Source organism: Hylobates moloch, unplaced genomic scaffold, assembly GCF_009828535.3.
Source record: "Hylobates moloch isolate HMO894 unplaced genomic scaffold, HMol_V3 SCAFFOLD_19, whole genome shotgun sequence".
Lineage (NCBI taxonomy): Eukaryota > Metazoa > Chordata > Mammalia > Primates > Hylobatidae > Hylobates > Hylobates moloch.
The window spans coordinates 3,995,892-4,018,839 of NW_026652294.1; the positions used below are offsets into that span (position 1 = coordinate 3,995,892).

The 22,948-nt window shown below is 51.2% G+C and overlaps 1 protein-coding gene, 2 non-coding genes and 1 pseudogene across 3 annotated transcripts; 2 read left to right on the forward strand and 2 right to left on the reverse strand.

Moving 5' to 3' along the window:
- On the reverse strand, positions 1 to 92 carry LOC116459552 (small nucleolar RNA U13; annotated as a pseudogene).
- Positions 93 to 3,266: 3,174 nt separating this feature from the next.
- LOC116458564 (selenoprotein W-like) lies at positions 3,267 to 3,992 on the reverse strand. The gene is given in 2 exon segments (XM_032138317.2): positions 3,267 to 3,892; positions 3,895 to 3,992. Coding segments are annotated over 2 exon segments (237 nt in total). The 5' UTR covers positions 3,923 to 3,992; the 3' UTR covers positions 3,267 to 3,683.
- Positions 3,993 to 22,533: 18,541 nt separating this feature from the next.
- LOC116459517 (small Cajal body-specific RNA 17) lies at positions 22,534 to 22,676 on the forward strand. Its single transcript, XR_004245571.1, has one exon. It is a non-coding gene; the product is annotated as a small Cajal body-specific RNA 17 (non-coding RNA).
- Positions 22,677 to 22,761: 85 nt separating this feature from the next.
- On the forward strand, positions 22,762 to 22,844 carry LOC116459512 (small Cajal body-specific RNA 18). The gene has a single exon (XR_004245566.1). It is a non-coding gene; the product is annotated as a small Cajal body-specific RNA 18 (non-coding RNA).
- The last annotated feature ends 104 nt before the right edge of the window (positions 22,845 to 22,948 follow it).

Consider the following 22,948-nt stretch of genomic DNA (forward strand, 5'->3'; position numbering starts at 1 on the left):
TCTCAAAAAAAAGAAAAAAGATTTGAAGGTGGCACATCTTACACAGGAACATGTGAACACGTAATCATCATGCTTATGAACTACAAAAGGATCATAATTCATTCTTTAAGAGCTGACAAATATTCCAGAGTATGGAGCTTCTGTAATTTATTCACACTTCGTTAACCATGGCTGTTCAGTTTATTTACAGTGTGGTGCTTTTTGTTTTCTTTTTTTTTTGAGATGGAGTCTTGCTCCTGTCACCCAGGCTAGAGTGCAATGGCACAATCTTTGCCTCAGCCTCATAAGTAGCTGGGATTACAGGTGTCTGCCACCATGCCTGGCTAATTTTTGTATTTTTCATAGAGATGGGGTTTCACCATGTTGGCCAGGCTGGTCTCGAACTCCTGACCTCAAGTGATCCACCCGCCTAGCCTCCCTAAGTGCTGGGATTACAAGTGTGAGCCACCACACCCAGCCTACACTGTGGTGCTATTAAAAAATATTTTTAGGCTGGGCACAGTGGCTCACACCTCTAATCCCAGCACTTTGGGAGGCCGAGGCAGGTGGATCACTTGCGGCCAGGAGTTTGAGACCAGCCTGATGATAATGAAGAAGCCCCATCTCTACTAAAATATTAGCCAGGCATGGTGTCACATACCGATAATCCCAGCTACTCGGGAGTCTGAGGTGGGAGAATCACTTGAATTAGGGAGGCAGAGGTTGCAGTGAGTTGAGATCATGCCACTGCACCCCAGGCTGGACAACAGAGCGAGACCTCATCTTAAAGTAATTAATTAATTAATTAATGGAAATAAAATAGCAGATTTCAAAAATTTGTTCTCCCTGGCAGCAACCCAGTAAAGCTAGATCTGGGCGGAAGGTAATATGGAAATATAAAAACTACAGATTAGCAGGGATGGGAAGACCCACCAGAAATGGGTTCATTTTGTGTCCTCACTCCCTCCGGATTCTCTGTGTGTCTAGTCCAGGATCTAACCACTATGATCTGTTTTCCTCATCCATTTGGGAATCAGGGCACCACCCCCTTGGGAGGCTTGAATGACATGAGGTTGAGCAGGCAGAGCACGGAACTCAGGCTCTGGTGAGCCCTGGTACAGTGACTATGATTGTTGTGTCGTGTAGGAAGGGTCTGTTATTTTACCATTATCTGTTTTCAATAAAAACAGAAAGAAAACAAATATACAAAATATCCCCAAACAGTAAATTTCAGCTTCTTACCATGACAGCTAGATTTAGCATTTAACAGTATGCCCAAATTTGAATTTCAGATAAACAACCAATAACGCTTTAGTGTAAGTATGTCCCATACAATATCACTTCTCACCTTCCCATATCCCAGGATCAAGACACCTTATATATGCCATGATTTCTCCTGCCATCTCTGGGCATTCACACCAGGGCTCCTCCTGTCCTGGCCACCCTTCTCCCTTCTCCCACCTGTGCCTGGTGAACAACTCAGTTCAGACATCATCTCTTGTAGGAAGTCTCCTGTGATCCCAGGCTAATCTCCCTGATACAGTCCTGAAATACTGCTGAGCAGTTGGCATGAGGGCAGGAAGGCTTGGTCTTGTTCACTCTTTTTTTTTTTTTTTTTTTTTTTGAGACGGAGTCTCGCTCTATCGCCCAGGCTGGAGTGCAGTGGCGCAATCTCGGCTCACTGCAAGCTCCGCCTCCCGGGTTCACGCCATTCTCCTGCCTCAGCCTCTCCGAGTAGCTGGGACTACAGGCGCCCGCCACCACGCCCGGCTAATTTTTTGTATTTTTAGTAGAGACGGGGTTTCACCGTGGTCTCGATCTCCCGACCTCGTGATCCGCCCGCCTCGGCCTCCCAAAGTGCTGGGATTACAAGCGTGAGCCACCGCGCCCGGCCGGTCTTGTTCACTCTTGTACCCAGCTTATACATGGCACCAAGTAGGTTCTCAATTAAAAGTCAAATGAGGGGCCAGGTGCAGTGGCTCATGCCTGTAATCCCAGCACTTTGGGAGGCCGAGGCGGGTAGATCACCTGAGGTTGGGAGTTCGAGACCAGCCTGGCCAGCATGGTGAAACCCCATCTCTACTAAAAGTACAAAAATTAGCCAGACGTGGTGGCAGGCACCTGTAATTCCAGCTACTTGGGAAGCTGAGGCAGGAGAATCACTTGAACCCGGGAGGGAGAGGTTGCAGTGAGCCAAGATTGCGCCATTGCACTCCAGCCTGGGCAACAAAGCAAGACTGCATCTCAAAAAAAAAAAAGTCAAATGAAGTCGGGCACAGTGGTTCGTGCCTGTAATCCCAGCACTTTGGGAGACTGAGGCAGGAGGATCACCTGAGGTCAGGAGTTCGAGACCAGCCTGGCTGACATGTGAAATCCTGTCTCTACTAAAAATACAAAACAATTAGCTGGGTGTGGTGACGCACACCTGTAATCCCAGCTATTTCGGAAGCCGAGGCAGGAGCATCGCTTGAACCCGGGAGACAGAGGTAACAGTGAGGTGAGATCATGCCACTGCACTCCAGCTTGGGCTACAGAGCAAGACTCTGTCTCAAAAAAAAAGTCAAATGAGACCACTCATGGTAGCTGGCGCCTATAATCCCAGCACTCTGGGAAGCCAAGGCGGGAGGATTGCTTGAGTCCAGGAGTTTGATACCAGCCTGGGCAACATAGTGACATCTCTACAAAAAATGTTTAAAATTAGCTGGGCGTGGTGGCACTCGTCTATAGTCCTAGCTACTTGGGAGGCTGACGTGGGAGGATTGCTTCAGCCCAAGAATTCGAGGTTGCAGTGAGCTATACATACGCCACTGTACCATAGCTGGGCAACAGCCACATGCGGTCTCAAAAAAAAAAAAAAAAAATTAGCCGGGCATGGTGGCATGCACCTATAGTCCCAGCTACTCAGAAGCTAAGGCAGGAGAATCATTTGAGCCCAGGAATTTGACGCTGCACTAAGCCAAGATCATACCACTGCACTCCAGCCTGGGAGCTGACAGCAATGATGAGGTAGGCACTGGGCTAGTGAACAGCACAGATGTGTTCCCTGGCCTCAGAAGCCCACAGACTAAGGAGAAGATGACAGAATACTCACAAGGGTGCTGGGGCTGGGCAAAAAGGTGCAGGCTGCTTTGTCTGGTCATAAGAGGGGAACTGACTTCCCCGGTTTGAGGAGCCAAGGAAGGGGCCGTGCCCTTGCCATGCCCTCTGCCTGCCATGCCATGCTGTCCTTCAGTGCCTGCTCTAAGGTCACTCCTAGTGTGGTTTTCTCTGGCTGCTCTTTTTTTTTTTTTCGGTTAAATTCGTCCAATATTTATTGAATCGTGAATGGTTGCAAAGGTCGCCACAATCAGAAACCCACCCATCCTGATGCCTCTCTTGGCTTCCCCTTGAGAACGATGCCTGAGGCGGGATGTCCCCACAAACTCCAGGGGACAACTGGGGAAGACATGGGGTATGCAAAGAGATATGATCAAACCAGGGGACAGGAGGAGGGTGGGGTGGTGTGGATTCTAGGGAAGACACATACACACAGACTCTCCTACACAGAGGCAAAGACCAGGGGCGTCAATCTCTGCTCCCCAATAGCAGCCACGAGAACATCAGGGAAAGACCAGGCGTCCACAAGACTTTTCAGTCCTTCCTATCATGAAGTGTCTGCTGAGAGGGGCTGGGTCAAGGTACCTGGACTCTGCCTTCAGCGCGCATTAGCCCTGAGCCAAGGTGGCTTTGGTGGCGGCTACCAGCTTCAGAAACTTGCTTTCTGTGTCCACGTAGCCATCGCCTTTCTTCTTAGAGTGAATGAACTTCCTGGCTACCATTGCCTCAAAGAACCCGGTGGCCTGGGGAGTTCCCTCGCTGCAAATGTCCAGGCGGCCGGGGAACTTATCTTCTAACTTCTTCTTGAGCTGAAGATACAATAAACGACTCGGACGGCGAGAGCCATGGCTCAGGGCTGCCACATCCGCTGAGGAGCGGACGCCGGGAACACACCAGTCTCCCACCTGGATGCGCTAGGTCTCTGCGAGTCTTTTTTTTTTTTTTTTTGAGACAGAGTCTCGCTTTGTCGCCCAGGCTGGAGTGCTGTGGCACCATCTTGGCTCACAGCAACCTCCGCCTCCTGGGTTCAAGCGATTCTCCTGTCTCAGCCTCCCGAGTAGCTGGGACTAAAGGTGTGCACCACTACACCTAGCTAATTTGTGTATTTTTAGTAGAGATGGGGTTTCACCATATTAGTTGGCCAGGATGGTCTCAATCTCTTGACCTCCGGATCAACCCCCACCTTGGCATCCCAAAGTGCTGGGATTACAGGCGGGAGCCACCGCACTCGGCCACTATTTTTTTGGAGTCTCGCTCTGTCCCCCAGGCTGGAGTGCAGTGGCGCGATCTCGGCTCACTGCCAGCTCCTCCTCCTGGGTTCACGCCATTCTCCTACCTCAGCCTCCCGAGTAGCTGGGACTACAGGCGCCCCCCACCATGCCCGGCTAATTTTTTGTATTTTTAGTAGAGACGGGGTTTCACCATGTTAGCCAGGATGGTCTCAATCTCCTGACCTCGTGATCCGCCCGCCTGGGCCTTTCAAAGTGCTGGGATTACAGGCTTGAGCCACCATGCCCGGCCTCTTTTTTTTTTTTTTTTTTTGAGACAGATTCTCACTCTGTCGCCCCTAGGCTGGAGTGCAATGGCGCAATCTTGGCTCATTGCAACCTCTGCCTCCTGGGTTCAAGCAATTCTCTGCCTCAGCCTCCCGAGTAGCTGAGATTACAGGCGCCCACCACCACGCCCAGCTCATTTTTGTGTTTTTAGTAAAGACAGGGTTTCACCATCTTGGCCAGACTGGTCTTGAACTCCTGACTTCGTGATCCACCAGCCTCGGCCTCCCAAAGCGCTGGGATTACAGACTTGAGCCACCGTGCCTGGCCATGCTCTTTCTTTTTTATTTGTATTTTTATCAGTTTTTTAGAGACAGGGTCTCACTCTGTCGTTCAGGCTGGAGTGCAGTGGTGCAATCATAACTCACTGCAGCCTCAAACTCAGAGGCTCAAGGGATCCTCCTGCCTCAGTCTCCCAAGCAGCTGGGACTACAGGTGTGCACCACTATGCCCAGCTTTTTTTTTTTTTTTTTTTTTTTTTTTGAGATAACAGTCTTGCTCTGTCACCCAGGCTGGAGTGCAGTGGCGCCATCTTGGCTCACTGCAACCTCTGCCTCCCGGGTTCAAGCGATTATCTGCCTCATCCTCCTGAGTAGCTGGATTACAGGTACCCACCACCATGCCAAGCTAATTTTTTTTTTTTTTTTTTTGAGACGGAGTCTTGCTCTGTCACCCAGGTTGGAGTGCAGTGGCGCAATCTCGGCTCACTGCAAGCTCCACCTCCCAGGTTCACGCCATTCTCCTGCCTCAGCCTCCCTAGTAGCTGGGACTACAGGTGTCCGCCGCCACGCCCGGCTAATTTTTTGTATTTTTAGTAGAGATGGGGTTTCACCGTGTTAGCCAGGACGGTCTCAATCTCCTGACCTCGTGATCCGCCTGCCTTGGCCTCCCAAAGTGCTGGGATTACAGGTGTGAGCCACTGCATCCGGCCTAATTTTTGTATTTTCAGTAGAGACACGGTTTCACCATCTTGGCCAGGCTGGTCTTGAACTCTTGACCTCATGATCCACTGGCCTCAGCCTCCCAAAGTGTTGGGGTTACAGGCGTGAGCCACCATGCCTGGCCTGGCTCCACTTTCTTAGGGAGCTTTGCTTGCCCTCTGCTTGGGGTAGTTTGTGAATTCACGGCTCTGTCTCCCCCAGGTCCTGGGTCTCCTGCTCCTGATCAATCTGCCACGTGCCATTTGATCTCGGAGTTGTCTCCACCATTAGACTGGCAGGGTCTGTTTTCTGGGGTCTGTGTGTAGGATACAATGGCCCCAGGATGGGTAAAGGAGGGGACTCAGTTTTTCTTCTGTGATGGGTGGAGACAAGGGCCAGCAGGCCTGTTTCTCGGTGAAACCCATGGGGAGGGAGACAGTCGAACCAGGAACCAAATCCGGCCGGGCGCAGTGGCTCAAGCCTGTAATCCCAGCACTTTAGGAGGCCAAGGTGGGCGGATCACCTGAGTTTCGGAGTTGGAGACTAGCCTGACCAATATGGTGAAACCCCATCTCTACTAAAAAAAAAATATACATATATATACAAAATTAGCCTGGCGTGGTGGCACATGCCTGTAATCCCAGCTACTCGGGAGGCTGAGGCAGGAAAATCACTTAAAACTGGGAGGTGGAGGTTGCGGTGAGCCAAGATCGCGCCATTGCACTCCAGCCTGGGTGACAGAGACTCAGTCTCCAAAAAAAAAACGTCCAAAAATTTAAAAAAAAAAAAAAATGCTGAGCTCAGTGGCTCACGCCTGTAATCCTACCACTTTCAGAGGCCGAGGCGGGCATGGTGGCACGTACCTGTAATCCCAGCTACTCGGGAGGCTGAGGCAGAAGAATCACTTGAACCTGGCAGGCAGAGGTTGCAGTGAGCCGAGATCGTGCCACTACACTCCAGAGTGGTGACAGAGCGAGACTTGGTCTCAAAGAAAAAAAAAAAAAAGTCCTGGCTGTGCCACTAGGCCAGATGCCCTAGAACTGACTTCAATGGACCTCAGTTTTTGTACCTGTGAAATGGAACTCAGAGCCATATCTGCTTCATTGGGTTGTGTGAATGTGAGGTAGTTACAGGATGGAGCAGGCAGAAGGTCAGCACAGCCTCAGTGGTTGGAGGAGTGGGGGTCAAGTGGACAGAGAGGGTACCCCAGGGCCAGAGGTAGAGGCAAGGTGAAGCAATGCTTCATTTCCCTGCTGAGGTTCCTCTCTAGCAGTTTGGAGGTGGGGTAGGAGTGGAGAAATCACATCCCCTCCTCAGTCTGGGCTGAGAAACAGGGTTCTTGAGGCACCAAGAACCTCTTTGGGGCTCTGGCTTGCCTCCTGTAGTCAAAGGGATGGGCTGTGTGCAATGAACTCACACCTGTAATCCCAACACTTTGGGAAACAGAGTCAGGAGGTCCAGAACAGCCTAGGCAACATAGCAAGACCCTGTTTCTACAAAAAACTTTTTTTTTTTTCTTGAGACAGAGTCTCGCTCTGTCGCCCAGGCTGGAGTGCAATGGGTGCGATCTCGGCTCACCGCAAGCTCCGCCTCCTGGGTTCATGCCATTCTCCTGCCTCAGCCTCCCGAGTAGCTGGGACTACAGGTGTGTGCCACCTCACCTGGCTAATTTTTTGTATTTTTAGCAGAGATGGGGTTTCACCATGTTAGCCAGGATGGTCTCGATCTCCTGACCTTGTGATCTGCCCGCCTCGGCCTCCCAAAGTGCTGGAATTACAGGCGTGAGCCACCGCGCCCGGTCTACAAAAACTTTTTTAAAAATTAGCCAGGTGTTGTGGTGGCACCTGTAGTCCCAGCTACTTGGGAGGCTGAGGTGGGAGGATTGCTTGAGCGTGGAGAGGTTGAGGCTGAAGTAAGCTATGATAGTACCACTGTACTCCAACCTGGGCAAGAGAGTGAAACCGTGTGTCTAAAATAAAAAGAGGGCCTGGTGTAGTGGCTCATGCCTGTAATCCCAGCACTTTAGGGGGCCGAGGCAGGCAGATCACTCGAGGTCAGGAGTTCAAGACCAGCCTGTCCAGCGTGGTGAAACCCTGTCTCTACAGAAGTACAAAAATTAGTCGGGCGTGGTGGCGGGCGCGTGTAATCCCAGCTACTCGGGAGGCTGAGGTGGGAGAATCTCTTGAACCTGGGAGGCAGAGGTTGCAGTGAGCTGAGATCACACCATTGCACTCCAGCCTGGGCAACAAGAGCGAAACTCCGTCTCAAAAAAAAAAAAAAACAAATAATAATAATAATAATAAAATAAGAGGGTGGGAGTGGACCAAGGCCTAATGGCATGGAATTTCCAAATTCTATTTCCTAGTTTTCTTTGGGGAGGCTTCCTCCATCACCAGGGCCCAGCAGGGCCTCAGATGGCAGGGGGTGGGGGGCTACACATATCCCTCATGGCCAAGATGCTAAGAAGCCCCTGAGCTGGGGCAACAGCCTCTGGTCACAGTCACGAGGGAGGCTGGGTGCAGCAGCACTTATCTCGCCTGACCTTGTGGAGACTGACCACTCCCTCCTTCTGGAAAATGTTGCCCCCTGCCCTCTCCAAGGCCTCCTCCTTCTTACATTCCCTGGTCCTGGTTTGGGCCTCAGCACCCAATTCTACTCCTTGACCCACCACCCTGGGGTGCTTTTGCCAGGCCCCAGCCCACAGCCATCTGCCAAACGCCTCCCCCTGGAGTCCCTGCGGCGTCTCTGACTCAGCAGGTCTGTGCCTGCCCCTGCTGTTCCCCCGACCCAGTGGCTCTGCAGAGCACCCTGTTGCCCAAGCCCTGAGTGCTGGCCACTCCCAGGGCCTCGCCCTCCCCCACCACCAGCACCACCAATTTGAATTCCTATCTCTCCCTGTGGCCTCCTCCCTAGACCCAGGCCCTGCCCCAGGGTGGGGGAAGGAATCCTACAGATAAGGGCATTGGTCAAAGGGACACACCTGGGTTCAGGCCCCCAGCTCTGCCCCCAACCTGCTAAATGACCGTGACAAATGACCACGCCCCTCTCCAAATCTGAGTTATTCCCTATGTAAAAGGGGGAAATAATTAAACTAGCTGGGTATGTTGTGCTGAGCAATATGTGAGCTCCGGAAAGGTCCATCTTCCAGGGGAAGTATGGCCGCTGAGAGCCTCAGTCTAGTGCTTCTCATTCACGAGCTGGTTGGTGCCTTTCCTAAATTGGAAATGGGTTGGTCCGCAAATCCCGTTGCCTGGTCCACGCCAGGTCCACGTACCTGCATTCAGGGTGCAGGGTGGAGTAAGACAGTCTGAACGGAGAGGTTAGCAGGATGAATGAGTAATTCCTGGGTGCATTTTGGGACTATGCCTAAGGGCTGTCCGAGCACGTGGGAGGGGTAGCTAAATCCTGTAAGGGAGGGGAGAATGGGGAAGGCTGCCTGCAAGAGGTAGTGGAGGATGCTTTCAAAGGATACCTGGGAGTGAGCTGGCTGTAGGCACAGGGCAGCTGGAAGGCCAATTTTAGGGAAGAGGAAATTGAGGCTGAAAGTCAAAAAACAAACGAACTGCCTGAGGTCTCTCTACCGAGAAGTGAGTGGGCCAGGGTTCAGATTCAGCCCCCACTCCATTCTCAGGCTGGGCAGGAAGGTACCTTGCCCTCAGTAGGGCACCTTCGACCCAAAGCACCCTGACCAAGAGGCTGTGCACCGTGGCTACCCTAAGACTGAGGCCCAGGTCCTGGAGTTCCACCAAGGTAGGTACAACCAGCCAGGCTGTCAGTGACAGGAGGAATTACTGGGGCTTCTAGGGACCCTATGAAAGGGCAAAAAGACGGCACATAAGCCTGTGGATATCAGATATAGATAGTGAGGGCTAGGGCTTTATGGGGAGGGTGGATGGGCCCTGTGGGCGGGGGATGTTCAGGAGATCTTCCAAACAGAGCATTCCAGCCTGGGGGAACAACCCATTATAGACCCCACCCACCACCTAAGACAGGGACAGGTGGGGCTGAGCCTGGAGGCTGGCAGGACCTGTGGGGCCGGCTGCGGTGTCAGCAGTGCCACTGTGTGTGGAACCCTCTGTGCCTAGGTTCCTGGAGCCGGCTCCACCTGGCAATGTGCTTGGTTTCACAAGACTAGAGTTGGCTACCTTGTTCCACCTGACCCCCTGCACACCCCACCCAGCCTCCAAATTCAACCACCCCAGTAGTGAGACAGGGAGAGTAGGGTGTGACCAGAAGGTGGAATGAGCTTAAAATAGGCTGCAGAGATATCTCTGAGCTTTTAAAAAAATCCTATCTTTCATATCGTGTTCTTGTGAAATCTTCTCCAGATTTTTTACAATGACTCTGAAATTGATCAGTTAGCCTCACGCTTTCAAAATCCACAGTGGCAGTGAGCAAGAGGGGGCAGGTCAGCTAGAGGTGGAGGGGGCGGATGGGCCAGAGGCGCCTGGGCAGGGGTGGATGGGGCCTGGACAGGCTTAGTGACCCTTGCACCAGAACTCTCCGGACACCGCCCCTTCGCCCACTCATTAGGCTCCTCTGCCTTTGGGCCGGCTGGGCTGCCCATCCCCCCTCGTTCCCCTCCTGGGCAGGTCTGGACTGGACAGGTTTTGGGCCTCCAGGTCGTGCAGTCAGTCAGGCAAGGGGCCTGGTGCAGGCCACAGCCAGGCATCCACCTCCTTCCCAGCCCACCCCTACCCCCCAGCAGCCTGCCAACTTGCTAGACCTGTGTGGCCTTCCCTTCTGCTGAAAGTCTCCAGATTCTCAGAGCTCTGCATGGGGAGCCAAGCTGGTGCTTAGAACTGTGCTCCCTTGCCCCCACCCCCGACCTGTGCCCTCATCAGCTTTCTTTTTTTTTTCTTTTTTTTTGGGACCGAGTCTCACTCTATCACCCAGGCTGGAGTGCAGTGGTGCAATCTCAGCTCACTGCAACCTCTGCTTCCCAGGTTCAAGCAATTCTCCTGCCTCAGCCTCCTGAGTAGCTGGGAGTATAGGTGTGTACCACCACGCCCCGCTAATTTTTTGTATTTTTAGTAGAGACAGGGTTTCACCATGTTGGCCAGGATGGTCTCAATCTCCTGACTTCGTGATCCACCTGCCTCGGCCTCCCAAAGTGCCGGGATTACAGGCGTGAGCCGCCGCGCCCGGCCTATTTTAAATTTTTTTTGTAGAGACAGAGTCTCGCCATGTTGCCTAGGCTTGTCTCGAACTCCTGGTCTCAAGTGATCCTCCTCCCTCTGCCTCCCCCGTAGCTGGGATTGCAGGCACAAGCCATGACGCCCCCCTTCTCATCAGCTGTCTGGGTCTTTCTCTGGGTCCTGACACCAGGCCAAGTGTTCTGCACACCTGACCTGCTCAAAACAAAACCAGTTCTGCCACAGTCTGGGAAAATGAGGCTCAGAGAGGCCTTGCAGCTGTCTGTGAGCAGGCTGGCATTTGGATCCAGTGACTGGGTTCTGGAGCCCAGTGGCTCTGTGGTGCTGCCTCTCCAGGCTTATGCTTCTTTAAAACTGCCCATGGCCTCTGAAGTTGAGGATTTAGGGGAGCAGGGCTGCCAGAGGGGTGAAGAAGGAGATCTTTCTGTGGGTGGGCGTCAGAATAACCAGGCCTGACACTGGTCCCTGCTCCCCTGGAAGGACAGCCCCTCTTGGTATGTCGGGGGTGGGCTGCCTAGGGTGCTCTGGGGAGAAGGGAGGGAGAGAATGGGGCTGGTCGGGTGGGGTGTGGATTCCAGGCCTGCTCGGTCAAAAAGATATAGTATTTCCTATTCCCCCTTACACTAGGCAGGCAGGTGTGGCCCAGGCAGTTCTGCCAGGTGTGCAGTCCCTGGAGAATGACCCTTAAGTGTACCTAGGCTTCCCCCTGGTGGCGGCATGAGGTCCTCCTCCCAGGACTTGTAACCCTCCCAGGGGGAGGAGGTCCACACCAGCTGATGGGTTGGCACCTGTCCCCAGTCCCTTTCTTCTTTCCTGTGCCACTGCTCCCAGAGTTGCCCAAAACACACGATCAGGTGCAGTGGCTTGCATGAAACCCTGTCTCTATGGAAAATACAAAAATTAGCCCGGCATGGTGGCTCACACCTACAGTCCCAGGTACTTGGGAGGTTTAGGTGGGAGGATCAACAGCCCAGGAAGTCAAGGCTGCAGTGAGCAGTGAGCTGTGGTTGCGCCACTGTACTCCATACTCTAGCCTGGGTGACAGAGTGAGACCTTGTCTTTTTTTTTTTTTTTTTTTTTGAGACGGAGTCTCACTTTGTCGCCCAGGCTGGAGTGCAGTGGCATGATCAACTCACTGCAAGCTCCGCCTCCCAGGTTCACGCCATTCTCCTGCCTCAGCCTCCTGCGTAGCTGGGACTACAGGCGCCTGCTACCACGCCCGGCTAATTTTTTTGTATTTTTAGTGGAGATGGGTTTCACTGTGTTAGCCAGGATGGTCTCCATCTTCTGACCTCGTGATCCGCCCCGCCTCGGCCTCCCAAAGTGCTAGGATTACAGGCGTGAGCCACCGCACCTGGCCGAGAACTTGTCTTAATTAAAAAAAAAAAAAAAAGATAAAACCTAGGTAACATGCTGGGGGATGATGAGGGTTATGGAGGAAAATAAAACAGGTGGGGGCTGGAGTGAAGAGTGGGGGTGCCCCTTCATAACTCTGACAAAGACTACAATGCAGCCGTCAGAAAAAAAGCTGATTTGAGGCAATGGTCAGGGAAAGTTGTGAAATTAAGTAAAAAGTGATGGAACAGGCTAGGTGGGAAGTGGTGGCTCACACCAATAATCCGAGTGCTTTGAAAGGCCAAGCAGGAGGCTCTCTTGAGGCCAGGTGTTTGAGATCAGCCTGGACAACACAGCAAGACTCTGTCTTTACAAAAAAATTTAAAAATTAGCTGGGGGCTAGGCGCAGTGGCTCATGCCTGTAGGGAGGCCAAGGTAGGTGGATTGCTTGAGCCCAGGAATTTGAGACCAGCTTGGGCAACATGGCAAAATTCCGTCTCTACAAAAAAATTGCCAGGCATGGTGGCTCATGCCTGTAATCCTAACACTTTGGGAGGCCAAGGTGGGCAGATTACCTGAGGTCAGGAGTTTGAGAACACCCTGGCCAACATGGTGAAACCTAGTCTCTACTAAAAGTACAGAAATTAGCTGGGCGTGGTGGCACATGCCTGTAATCCCAGCTACTCGGGAGGCTGAAGCAGGAGAATTGCTTGAGCCTGGGAGACAGAGGCTGCAGTGAGCCTAGATCGTGCTACTGCACTCCAGCCTGTCTGACAGAGCAAGACTCTGTTTCAAAAAAAAAAAAAAATTAGCTAGGCGTGGTGACATGCACCTGTAGTCCCAGTTACTCAGGAGGCTGAGGAAAGAGGATCACTTGAGCCCAGGAAGTTGAGGCTATGATTGTGCTACTGCATTCCAGCCTGGGTGACAGCCAGATTCTGTCTCAAAAAACAAAACACACAGGGCACAGTGGCTCACTTTGGTTTTCCAAAGTGCTGGGACTACAGGTCTGCACCACCACGCCTGGCCTGAGAGTGCATGAATTAAAGTTTCTATTCTCTTGCTAGTCTGTCATTGCTTCCCTAGTGTGTGGGAACCATACTTGTCCCCACTTCTCAGTCAGAGAGCAGCCTGCCAACCTCCAAATCTGTTGCCCCTGACCTGAGAGGTCCCGGGCTGTGGGCTCATCAGGGATCTAGTGCTTTGAAAAAGTGTAAAGGAGAGCAGCAGTATTATTCACAATAGCTAAAAGGTAGAAACAACCGAAGTGTCCACTGACAGATGAATGGATAAACAAAATGCATTACATACACACAATGGACTATTATTCAGCCTTAAAAAGGAAGGAGACCAGGTGTGGTGGCTCACACCTATAATCCCAGCACTTTGGGAGACTGAAGCAGGTGAATCACTTGAAGCCAGGAGTTGGAAACCAATGTAGACAGCATGGGGAAACCCCCTCTCTACTAAAAATACAAAAGTTAGCCAGGTGTGGTGGCACATGCCTATAATCCCAGCTACTCTGGAGGCCAAGGCATGAGAATCGCTTGAACTTAGGAGGTGGAGGTTGCAGTGAGCCAAGATCATGCCACTGCACTCCAGCCCGGGTGACAGAGTGAGACACTGTCTCAAAAAAAAAAAAAAAAAAAAAAAGGGTGGGGTGGAAGAAGGGAAGAAAATTGGCCAGGCACACTCTGGTAGGGGATGGTTGGATGATGAAACACAGACAATAGAAAAACCTAGATAAAGACCTGGCGCAATGGCTCATGCCTGTAATCCCAGCACTTTGGGAGGCTGAGGCGGAAGGATCTCTTGAGGCCAGGAGTTTGAGACCAGCCTGGTAAATATAGTGAGACCCAGTCTCTTAAAAAATAATAATTGGCCGGGCGTGCTGACTCATGCCTATAATCCCAGCACTTTGGGAGGCCAAGGTGGGCGGATCACCTGAGGTCGGGAGTTCAATACCAGTCTGGCCAACATGGAGAAACCCCATCTCTACTAAAAATACAAAATTAGCTGGGCGTGGTGGTGCGTGCCTGTAATCCCAGCTACTCGGGAGGCTGAGGCAGGAGAATTGCTTGAACCTGGAAGGTAAGGTTGCAGTGAGCTGAGATTGTGCCATTGCACTCCGGCCCAGGCAACAAGAGTGAAACTCCGTCTCAAAAAATAAAAATAAAAAAGAAATAGGCTGGGTGCAGTGGCTCATGCCTGTAATCCCAGCACTTTGGGAGGCCAAGGCGGGTGGATCACTTGAGCTCAGAAGTTCGAGACCAGCCTGGCCAACATGGTGAAACCCCATCTCCACTAAAAACACAAAAAATTAGCCAAGTATGGTGGCGGGCACCTGTAATCCCAGCTACTCGAGAGGCTGAGGCAGGAGAATGGCTTGAACCTGGGAGGCGGAGGTTGCAGTGAGCCGAGATCACCCCACTGTACTCCAGCCTGGGTGACAGAGTGAAACTCTGTCTCAAAAAAGAAAATAAATAAACAAATAAAATTTTTAAAAAGTAACAAGAAGAAGAAGAAAAAATATGAAAATAAAAAAAAAGAAAAAATAATAGGCCAGGCGCAGTGGCTCATGCCTGTAATCCCAGCACTTTGAGAGGCCGAAGCGGGAGGATCATGATGTCAGGAGTTCAAGACTAGCCTGGCCAACATAGTGAAACCTCGTCGCTACTAAAAATAGAAAAAAATTAGCCGGGCGTGGTGGCGGGCACCTGTAATCCCAGCTACTTGGGAGGCTGAAGCAGAAGAATCACTTGAACCCATGAGGCGGAGGTTGCAGTGAGTTGAGATTACGCCATTGCACTCCAGCCCAGGTGACAGTGCAAGACTCCATTAAAAAAAAAAATAATAAATAAAATAAATAAATATTAATAATAATTTTAAACAATCAAAAAATATGTTTTTTTTTTTGAGATGGAGTCTCGCTCTGTCGCCCAGGCTGGAGTGCAGTGGCATGATCTCAGCTCACTGCAACCTCCGCCTCCCAGGTTCAAGTAATTCTTCTGCCTCAGCCTCCCAAGTAGCTGGGACTACAGGCACGTGCCACCACGCCCGGCTAATTTTTGTATTTTTAGTAGAGATGGGATTTCACCATATTGGCCAGGCTGGTCTCAAACTCCTGAACTTGTGATCCACCCGCCTTGGCCTCCCAAAGTGCTGGGACTATAGGTGTGAGCTGCTGTACCCGGCCAAAAAATATGTCTTTTAAAATAATAGAGATGAGGCCGAGTGTGGTGGCTCACACCTATAATCTCAGCACTTTGGGAGGCCAAGGTGGACGGATCATTTGAGGTCAGGAGTTCGAGACCAGTCTGGGCAACATGGTGAAACCCTGCCTCTACTAAAGATACAAACCTTAGCTGGGCATGGTGACGTATGCCTCTAGTCCCAGCTACTCGAGAGGCTGAGGCAAGATAATCTCTTGAACCCGGGAGGCAGAGACTGCAGTGAGCCAACATTGTGCCACTGCACTCCAGCCTGGGAGACAGAGCAAGACCCTGTCTCAAAAAATAAAATAAAATAAAATAAAATAAAATAAAATAAAATAAAATAAAATAAAATAAAATAAAATAAAATAAAATAAAATAAAATAAAATAAAATAATAGAGATGAAGGCCAGGTGAAGTGGCTCACGCCTGTAATCTCAACACTTTGGGAGGCCGAGGCAAGCAGATCACCTGAGGTCAGGAGTTAGAGAGCATCCTGGCCAACATGGTGAAACCTTGTCTGTAATAAAAATACAAAAAAATTAGCCAGGCGTTGTGGCAGGCGGCCAATAATCCTGGCTACTTGGGCGGCTAAGGCAGGAGAATCACTTGAACCTGGGAAGTGGAGGTTGCAGTGAGCCAAGATGGTGCTACTGCACTCCAGCCTGGGTGACAGAGCAAGACTCTGTCTCAAAATAATACTAATAGGCCGGGCGCAGTGGCTCACGCCTGTAATCCCAGCACTTTGGGAGGCCGAGGCAGGCAGATCACAAGGTCAGGAGATCGAGACCATCCTGGCTAACATGGTGAAACCCTGTCTTACTAAAAATACAAAAAATTAGCCGGGCGTGGTGGTGGGCGCCTGTAGTCCCAGCTACTTGGGAGGCTGAGGCAGGACAATGGCGTGAAGCCGGGAGGAAAAGCTTGCAGTGAGCCAAGATCGCGCCACTGCACTCCAGCTGGGGCAACAGAGAGAAACTCCGTCTCAAAAAATAATAATAAAATAAGATAAAATAAAAATAATAATAATAATAATAGAAATGAGGATTCGCCATGTTACCCAAGCTGGTCTCCAACTCCTTGGCTCAAGCGATCCGTCCACCTTGGCCTTCCAAAGTGCTGGAACTACAGGCTTGCGCCACCACCCTGGCCTTAAACAATTATTCATGAAAGGAAGGAAATAGCCGGGTGCGGTGGCTCACGCTTGTAATCCCAGCACTTTGGGAGGCCGAGGCGGGCGGATCACGAGGTCAGGAGATCGAGACCACAGTGAAACCCCGTCTCTACTAAAAACACAAAAAATTAGCCGGGCATGGTGGCAGGCGCCTGTAGTCCCAGCTACTCGGAGAGGCTGAGGCAGGAGAATGGCGTGAACCCGGGAGGCGGAGCTTGCAGTGAGCTGAGATTGCGCCACTGCACTCCAGCCTGGGCGATAGAACGAGACTCCGCCTCAAAAAAAAAAAAAAAAAAGAAAGGAAGGAAATTCTGACACATGCTACAACATGGATGAAGCTCAAGGACATTATGCTAAGGGAAGGGAGCCAAGGACCTGCCAGCCGAGGTCCCAGGCCGTCAAGGGCTCCAGTGAGCGAGCAGGATTGAGCAGATCCCTGGGCTGAGCAATGGGAAGTCCGCTTTGCGCTTTGCTGTGAGTGTGGCACGGGTGGCGGCAGCCTGTGGAGTGCAGGCTCCGTGGAGCAACTGTACACTCTGTTGAACGAAGTACAAGGTGGTAGGTTTTTGCTTTTTTTTTTTTCTGAGACAGAGTCTCACTCTGTCTCCCAGGCTGGAGTGCAGTGGCGTGATTTCGACTCATTGCAACCTCTGCCTCCCGGGTTCAAGCAATTCTCTGTCTCAGCCTCCTAAGTAGCTGGGATTACAGGCGTGAGCCACCATGCCCAGATAATTTTTTTTTTTTTGTATTTTTGGACGCGACGGGGTTTTACCATCTTGGCCAGGCTGGTCTCGAACTCCTGACCTCGTGATCCACCTGCCTCGGCCTCCCAAAGTGCTGGGATTACAGACGTGAGCCACCGCGCCCAGCCACAAGGTGGTAGTCTTTCTCAAGGACGCTAGGGCAACCCCATTGCGTCTTTACCAACACCCTGGTACAGATCCTGCAGCTGCAGTCTACCCCGCATACAACATATTTAATGATCCCTAGCTAGACAAGGCATTGAAAACTATTCCATAGGCCGGGTGCAGTGGCTCCCACCTGTAATCCCAGCAGTTTGGGAGCAAGGCGGGTAGATCATCTGAGGTCAGGAGTTTGAGACCAGTCTGGCCAACATAGCGAAACACCATCTCTACTAAAATACAAAAAATTAGCTGGGTGTGGTGGTGCATGCCTGTAATCCCAGCTACTTGGGAGGCTGAGACATGAGAATCACTTGCACCAGGAGGCAGAGGTTTCAATGAGCCAAGATCACACTACTGTACTCCAGCCTGGGTGACAGAGTGAGACTCTGTCTCAAAAAAAAAAAAAAAAAAAAATTAGCTGGGCATGGTGGCATGCACCTGCAGGCCCAGCTACTCAGGAGGCTGAGGCAGGAGAATCGCTTGAACCCGGGAGGCTGCAGTGAGCCAAGATCGAACCACTGCACCGCAGCCTGAGTGACAGAGTGAGACTCTATCTCAAAAAAACAAAACAAAAAAAATCGACAATTCCATGGGAGGCAGAGGCAGGAGGATGGCTTCAGGCCAGGAGTTGGAGCCAAGCTAGGCAACATAGTGAGAACTCCTCATCTCTACACACACACACACACACACACACACACACACACACACACACACACAACACACACACACACACACACACACACACACACACACACACACACACATTAATTAGCTGGGTGTGGTGGCGCATGCCTCCAGATACTCAGGAGGCTGAGCGGGAAGGATGGTTTGAGCCCTGGAGGTTGAAGCTGCCGTGAGCTATGATCACGCCATGACAGAATGGGGACCAGGTGGAAGAACCGAAAACACTGGGGATCCACTCATCCACTCCACCCTTTCAGAAATACCAAGACTCAAAATGAGGGTGCCCAGGTCCTCACTGAGCAGAGACTCACTGCTAAAAAAAGCCTTACCTATTTGGGTTTTCACTAGTAAGCTAACAACTGCTAGTACTGATCTTTATGGTTTGTAAGCAGTTGGTGATTTTAGTTTGTCTGGGTTTCAGCCAAGAATATTCTATTGTAAACTTAATTATAACAACTGCACTGTAATAATTCAATGTCCTATTATGATATTGTTATAGACAAAATTTGCCTTTACATTGTCATTTATTTTATTTTATTTTTCTTTTGAGACAGGGTCTCACTCTATCACCCAGGCTGGAGCGCAGTAGCTCGATCTTGGCTCACTGAAACCACTGCTTCCCAGGCTCAAGCGATTCTCCCACCTCAGCCTCTCGAGAAGTTGGGACCGTAGGTGTGAACCACCATACCAGGCCAATTTTTGTATTTTTAGTAGATACGGGGTTTCGACATGTTGCCCATGCTGGTCTTGAATTCCTGTGCTCAGTGATCCACTTGCCTCACCTCCCAAAGTGCTGAGATTACAAGTATGAGCCATTGACATTTAATCTTCCTTCCTTCCCTCCTTCCCTCCTTCCTTCCTTCCTTCCTTTTTTTTTTCTTTGAGGTGGAGTCTCACTCTGTCGCCCAGGCTGGAGTGCAGTGGCGCGATCTCTGCTCACTGCAAGCTCCACCTCCTGGGTTCAAGCGTTTCTCCTGCCTCAGCCTCCCAAGTAGCTGGGACTATAGGCGCGGGCCACCATGCCCAGTTATTTTTTATTTTTATTTTTTTTGAGATGGAGTCTCGCTCTGTCACCAGGCTGGAGTGCAGTGGCGCATTCTTGGCTCACTGCAACCTCCACCTCCAGGGTTCAAGCAATTCTCTGTCTCAGCCTCCCGAGTAGCTGGGATTACAGGCACCCGCCACCATACCCAGCTAATTTTTGTATTTTTAGTAGGGATGGGGTTTCTCCATGTAGGTCAGGCTGGTCTTGAACTCCTGACCTCGTGATCCACCCACCTTGGCCTCCCAAAGTTCTGGGATTACAGGCGTGAGCCACCGCACCTGGCCTACTTTTTTAAACTTAAATTAAAAAAAAAAATTAAGTTTATTTTTAATGTTATTTATTTATTTATTTATTTATTTATTTATTTATTTATTTATCTTTTAGATGGAGTCTTGCTCTGTCGCCCAGGCTAGGGTGCAGTGGCGCTATCTTGGCTCACTGCAACCTCTGCCTCCCAGGTTCAAGTGATTCTTCTGCCTAGCCTCCCGAGTAGCTGGAGCTACAGGTGCGTGCCACCACGTCCAGCTAATTTTTTTGTATTTTTAGTAGAGACAGTGTTTCACTGTATTCGTCGGGCTCGTCTTGAACTCCTGACCTTGTGATCCGCCTGCCTCGGCCTCCCAAAGTGCTGGGATTACAGGTGTGAGCCATGGCACCCGGCCTATTTATTTATTTATTTATTTTAATTTTTTTTTGAGACGGAGTCTCACTCTGTCACCCAGGCTGGAGTGCAGTGGCGCGATCTTGGCTCACAGCAAGCTCTGCCTCCCGGGTTCATGCCATTCTCCTGCCTCAGCCTCCTGAGTAGCTGGCACTACAGGCGCCCGCCACCACGCCCAGCTAATTTTTTTGTATTTTTAGTAGAGATGGGGTTTCACTGTGTTAGCCAGGATGGTCTTGATCTCCTGACCTCATGATCCGCCCACCTTGGCCTCCCGTAGTGCTGGGATTACAGGCGTGAGCCACCGCACCCGGCCCTATTTATTTATTTTTAAAGAGATGGGGTCTCACTACGTGCCCAGGCTGGAGTGCTGTGGAGCTATCTTGGCTCACTGCAACTTCTGCTTCCCGGGTTCAAGTGATTCTCCTGCTTCAGCCTTCTGAGTAGCTGGGACTACAGGAATGCACCACCACGTCTGGCAAGTTTTTGTGTTTTTAGTAGAGATGGGGTTTCTTTTTTTTTTTTTTGAGACGGAGTCTCGCTCTGTCGCCCAGGCTGGAGTGCAGTGGCACGATCTCGGCTCACTGCAAGCTCTGCCTCCCAGGTTCGCGCCATTCTTCCACCTCAGCCTCCCGAGTAGCTGGGACTACAGGCACCCGCCACTGCACGCGGCTAATTTTTATGTATTTTTAGTAGAGATGGGGTTTCACCGTGTTAGCCAGGATGATCTCGATCTCCTGACCTCGTGATCCGCCCGCCTCGGCCTCCCAAAGTGCTGGGATTACAGGCGTGAGCCACCAGGCCCGGCCTGAGATGGGGTTTCAACATGTTGCCCAGGCTGGTCTCAAACTCCTTACTTCAGGTGGTCTGCCCGCCTCGGCCTCTCAAAGTGCTGGGATTACAGGCGTAAGCCACCGCACTTGGCCATCTCGTGTGTTCTTTGAGGATAAGACAGCAGTAAGTGTGTTAGGCTGAGATAGCCCTCAGGCCTGCGCCTTCCCTGTCCCTACCTTTAGCCCCAGGGACAGCATGGTAGAACCCAGTGGCCCCAGTTCATGAACTTGCCATGGAACCAGTTGGTGGCTCTGGTCCTTCTGCCTCAGGGTGCTTTCGGTCATTTCTGATGACACCGGAGAAGGCAGTGTCCTTTCCTTATTGTCTCTTTTTTTTTTTTCTTACCTGGGTATTCTGGAAGTGTCTTTCCTCTGACAGTGTTGTTGGACATGGGGAAACAAAAGGGTATCAAAGAGAAGGAGAGAAGGATAAAAACCACTCCTCATTCCCGCCCTCCCAGAGGGGCAGCCTGGGAAGTCTATGGAGGAGGTGACTTTGAGCCATGATGTGACCTTAGATGAGGGGGCCCCTCTGAGCCTCAGGAAGCTTTTCTGCAAAATGGGGCAAATAAAGAAATGCCCTCTGTGTGCAGTGGCTCAGGCCTGTAATCCCAGCACTTCAGGAGGCCAAGGCAGGAGAATCACTTGAGCGCAGGAGTTCCAGACCAGCCTGGGCAACATAATGGGACCCCATCTCTACCAAAAAATTTAAAAATTAGCCAGGCATCAGGTGTGGTGGCTTAGGCCTGTAATCCCAGCACTTTGGGAGGTTGAGGCAGGTGGATTGCTTGAGCCCAGGAATTTGAGACCAGCCTGGGCAACACAGTGAGACCCCTGCTTCTACACACACATCAAATTAGCCAGGTGTGGTGGTGCACATCTGTAGTTCCAGCTACTTGGGAGGCTGAGGTGAGAGAATCATTTGAGCCCTGAAGCTCAAGACTGCAGTGAGCTGTGATTGTGCCACTGCCCTCCAGCCTGGGCAACAGACCAAGACTGTCTCAAAAAAAGGAAAGGGCCGGGTGTGGTGGCTCATGCCTGTAATCCCAGCACTTTGGGAGGCTGAGGTGGGTGGATCATGAGGTCAGGAGATCGAGACCATCCTGGCTAACACAGCGAAACCTCGTCTGTACTAAAAATACAAAAAATTAGCCAGGCATGGTGGTGGGCGCCTGTAGTCCCAGCTACTCAGGAGGCTGAGGCAGGAGAATGGCATGAACCTGGGAGGCAGAGCTTGCAGTGAACTGAGATCGCACCACTGCACTCCAGCCTGGGCAACAGAGCAAGACTCCATCTCAAAAAAAACAAAAAAAAGGAAAAGGAGGCCAGACGCGGTGGCTCATGCCTGTAATCCCAGCACTTTGGGAGGCTGAGGCGGGCGGATCACGAGGTCAGGAATTTGAGACTAGTCTGGCCAACATAGTGAAACCCTGTCTCTACTAAAAATACAAAAAATTAGCCAGGTGTAGTGGTGTTCACCTGTAATCCTAGCTACTCAGGAGGCTGCGGCAGGATGATCGTGTGAACCTGGAAGACGGAGGTTGCGGTGAGCCGAGATTGTGCCATTGCACCCCTGCCTGGGTGACAGTGTGAGACTCTGTCTCCAAAGAAAGAAAAAAGGAAAAGAAATGCCATCCTAAGGTAATGCCTCACAGGAAGTGACTCAGAAAAGCAGTGAGCTACGAAAGCTATCTGAATGAAGCAAGATCATCATCTGGGAGACACTGACTACCCACTCTTAGCAAAGGGCTCAGCAGCACACGGCCTCCCTGTGGGGATGTCCTCGGGGAAGATGTGGCCTAGAGGAGTATTTTGGGCCTTGCTTCTCAGTCCTGGCTCTTAATAGGACCCTCTGCAGCCAAACTAGCACATCCTGAGCCAGGCTGACCTTAAAAAGTAAGTATTCAGGGCCTAGGGACCTTGGGCAAAGCAGAGAAGCTGGTGTCAGATGAGGTGCAGCAGGTATAGTACGATAAGGTGTTCTCAGGTTCCCAGTGCAGCCCCAAGATAAGCCTGTAGTATTTTCCTTATATGATCTGGTCCTACCGTGGGCAGCGCTGCTGCCCAGAGCCTGAGAGGATTATGAAAACATGGCAATGAAAGTGAGGCCAGGGGACCTAGCATGGGGGCATGAGGAGCAGGGGACAGCAGGTAGGGCTAGAGGAGAGGGAGGTTTAGGGAGGCCTCTGCTGCTGTGACTGTGAGCCCCAGCCAATGATGATGTGGCCACTGCACAATCTGAGTTCTGGGAACCACGTGATGGAATGTGTTCTGGGAATAGACTGCAGCCAGGAAAAAAAAAAGCAGAAGGGTGCACCCTCCCTTCCCCGGCCAGGAAAACATTTCTGTAGCTCTTGTGGACCCAATGCACAGAAGTGAGAGGGAGGAAAGCCAG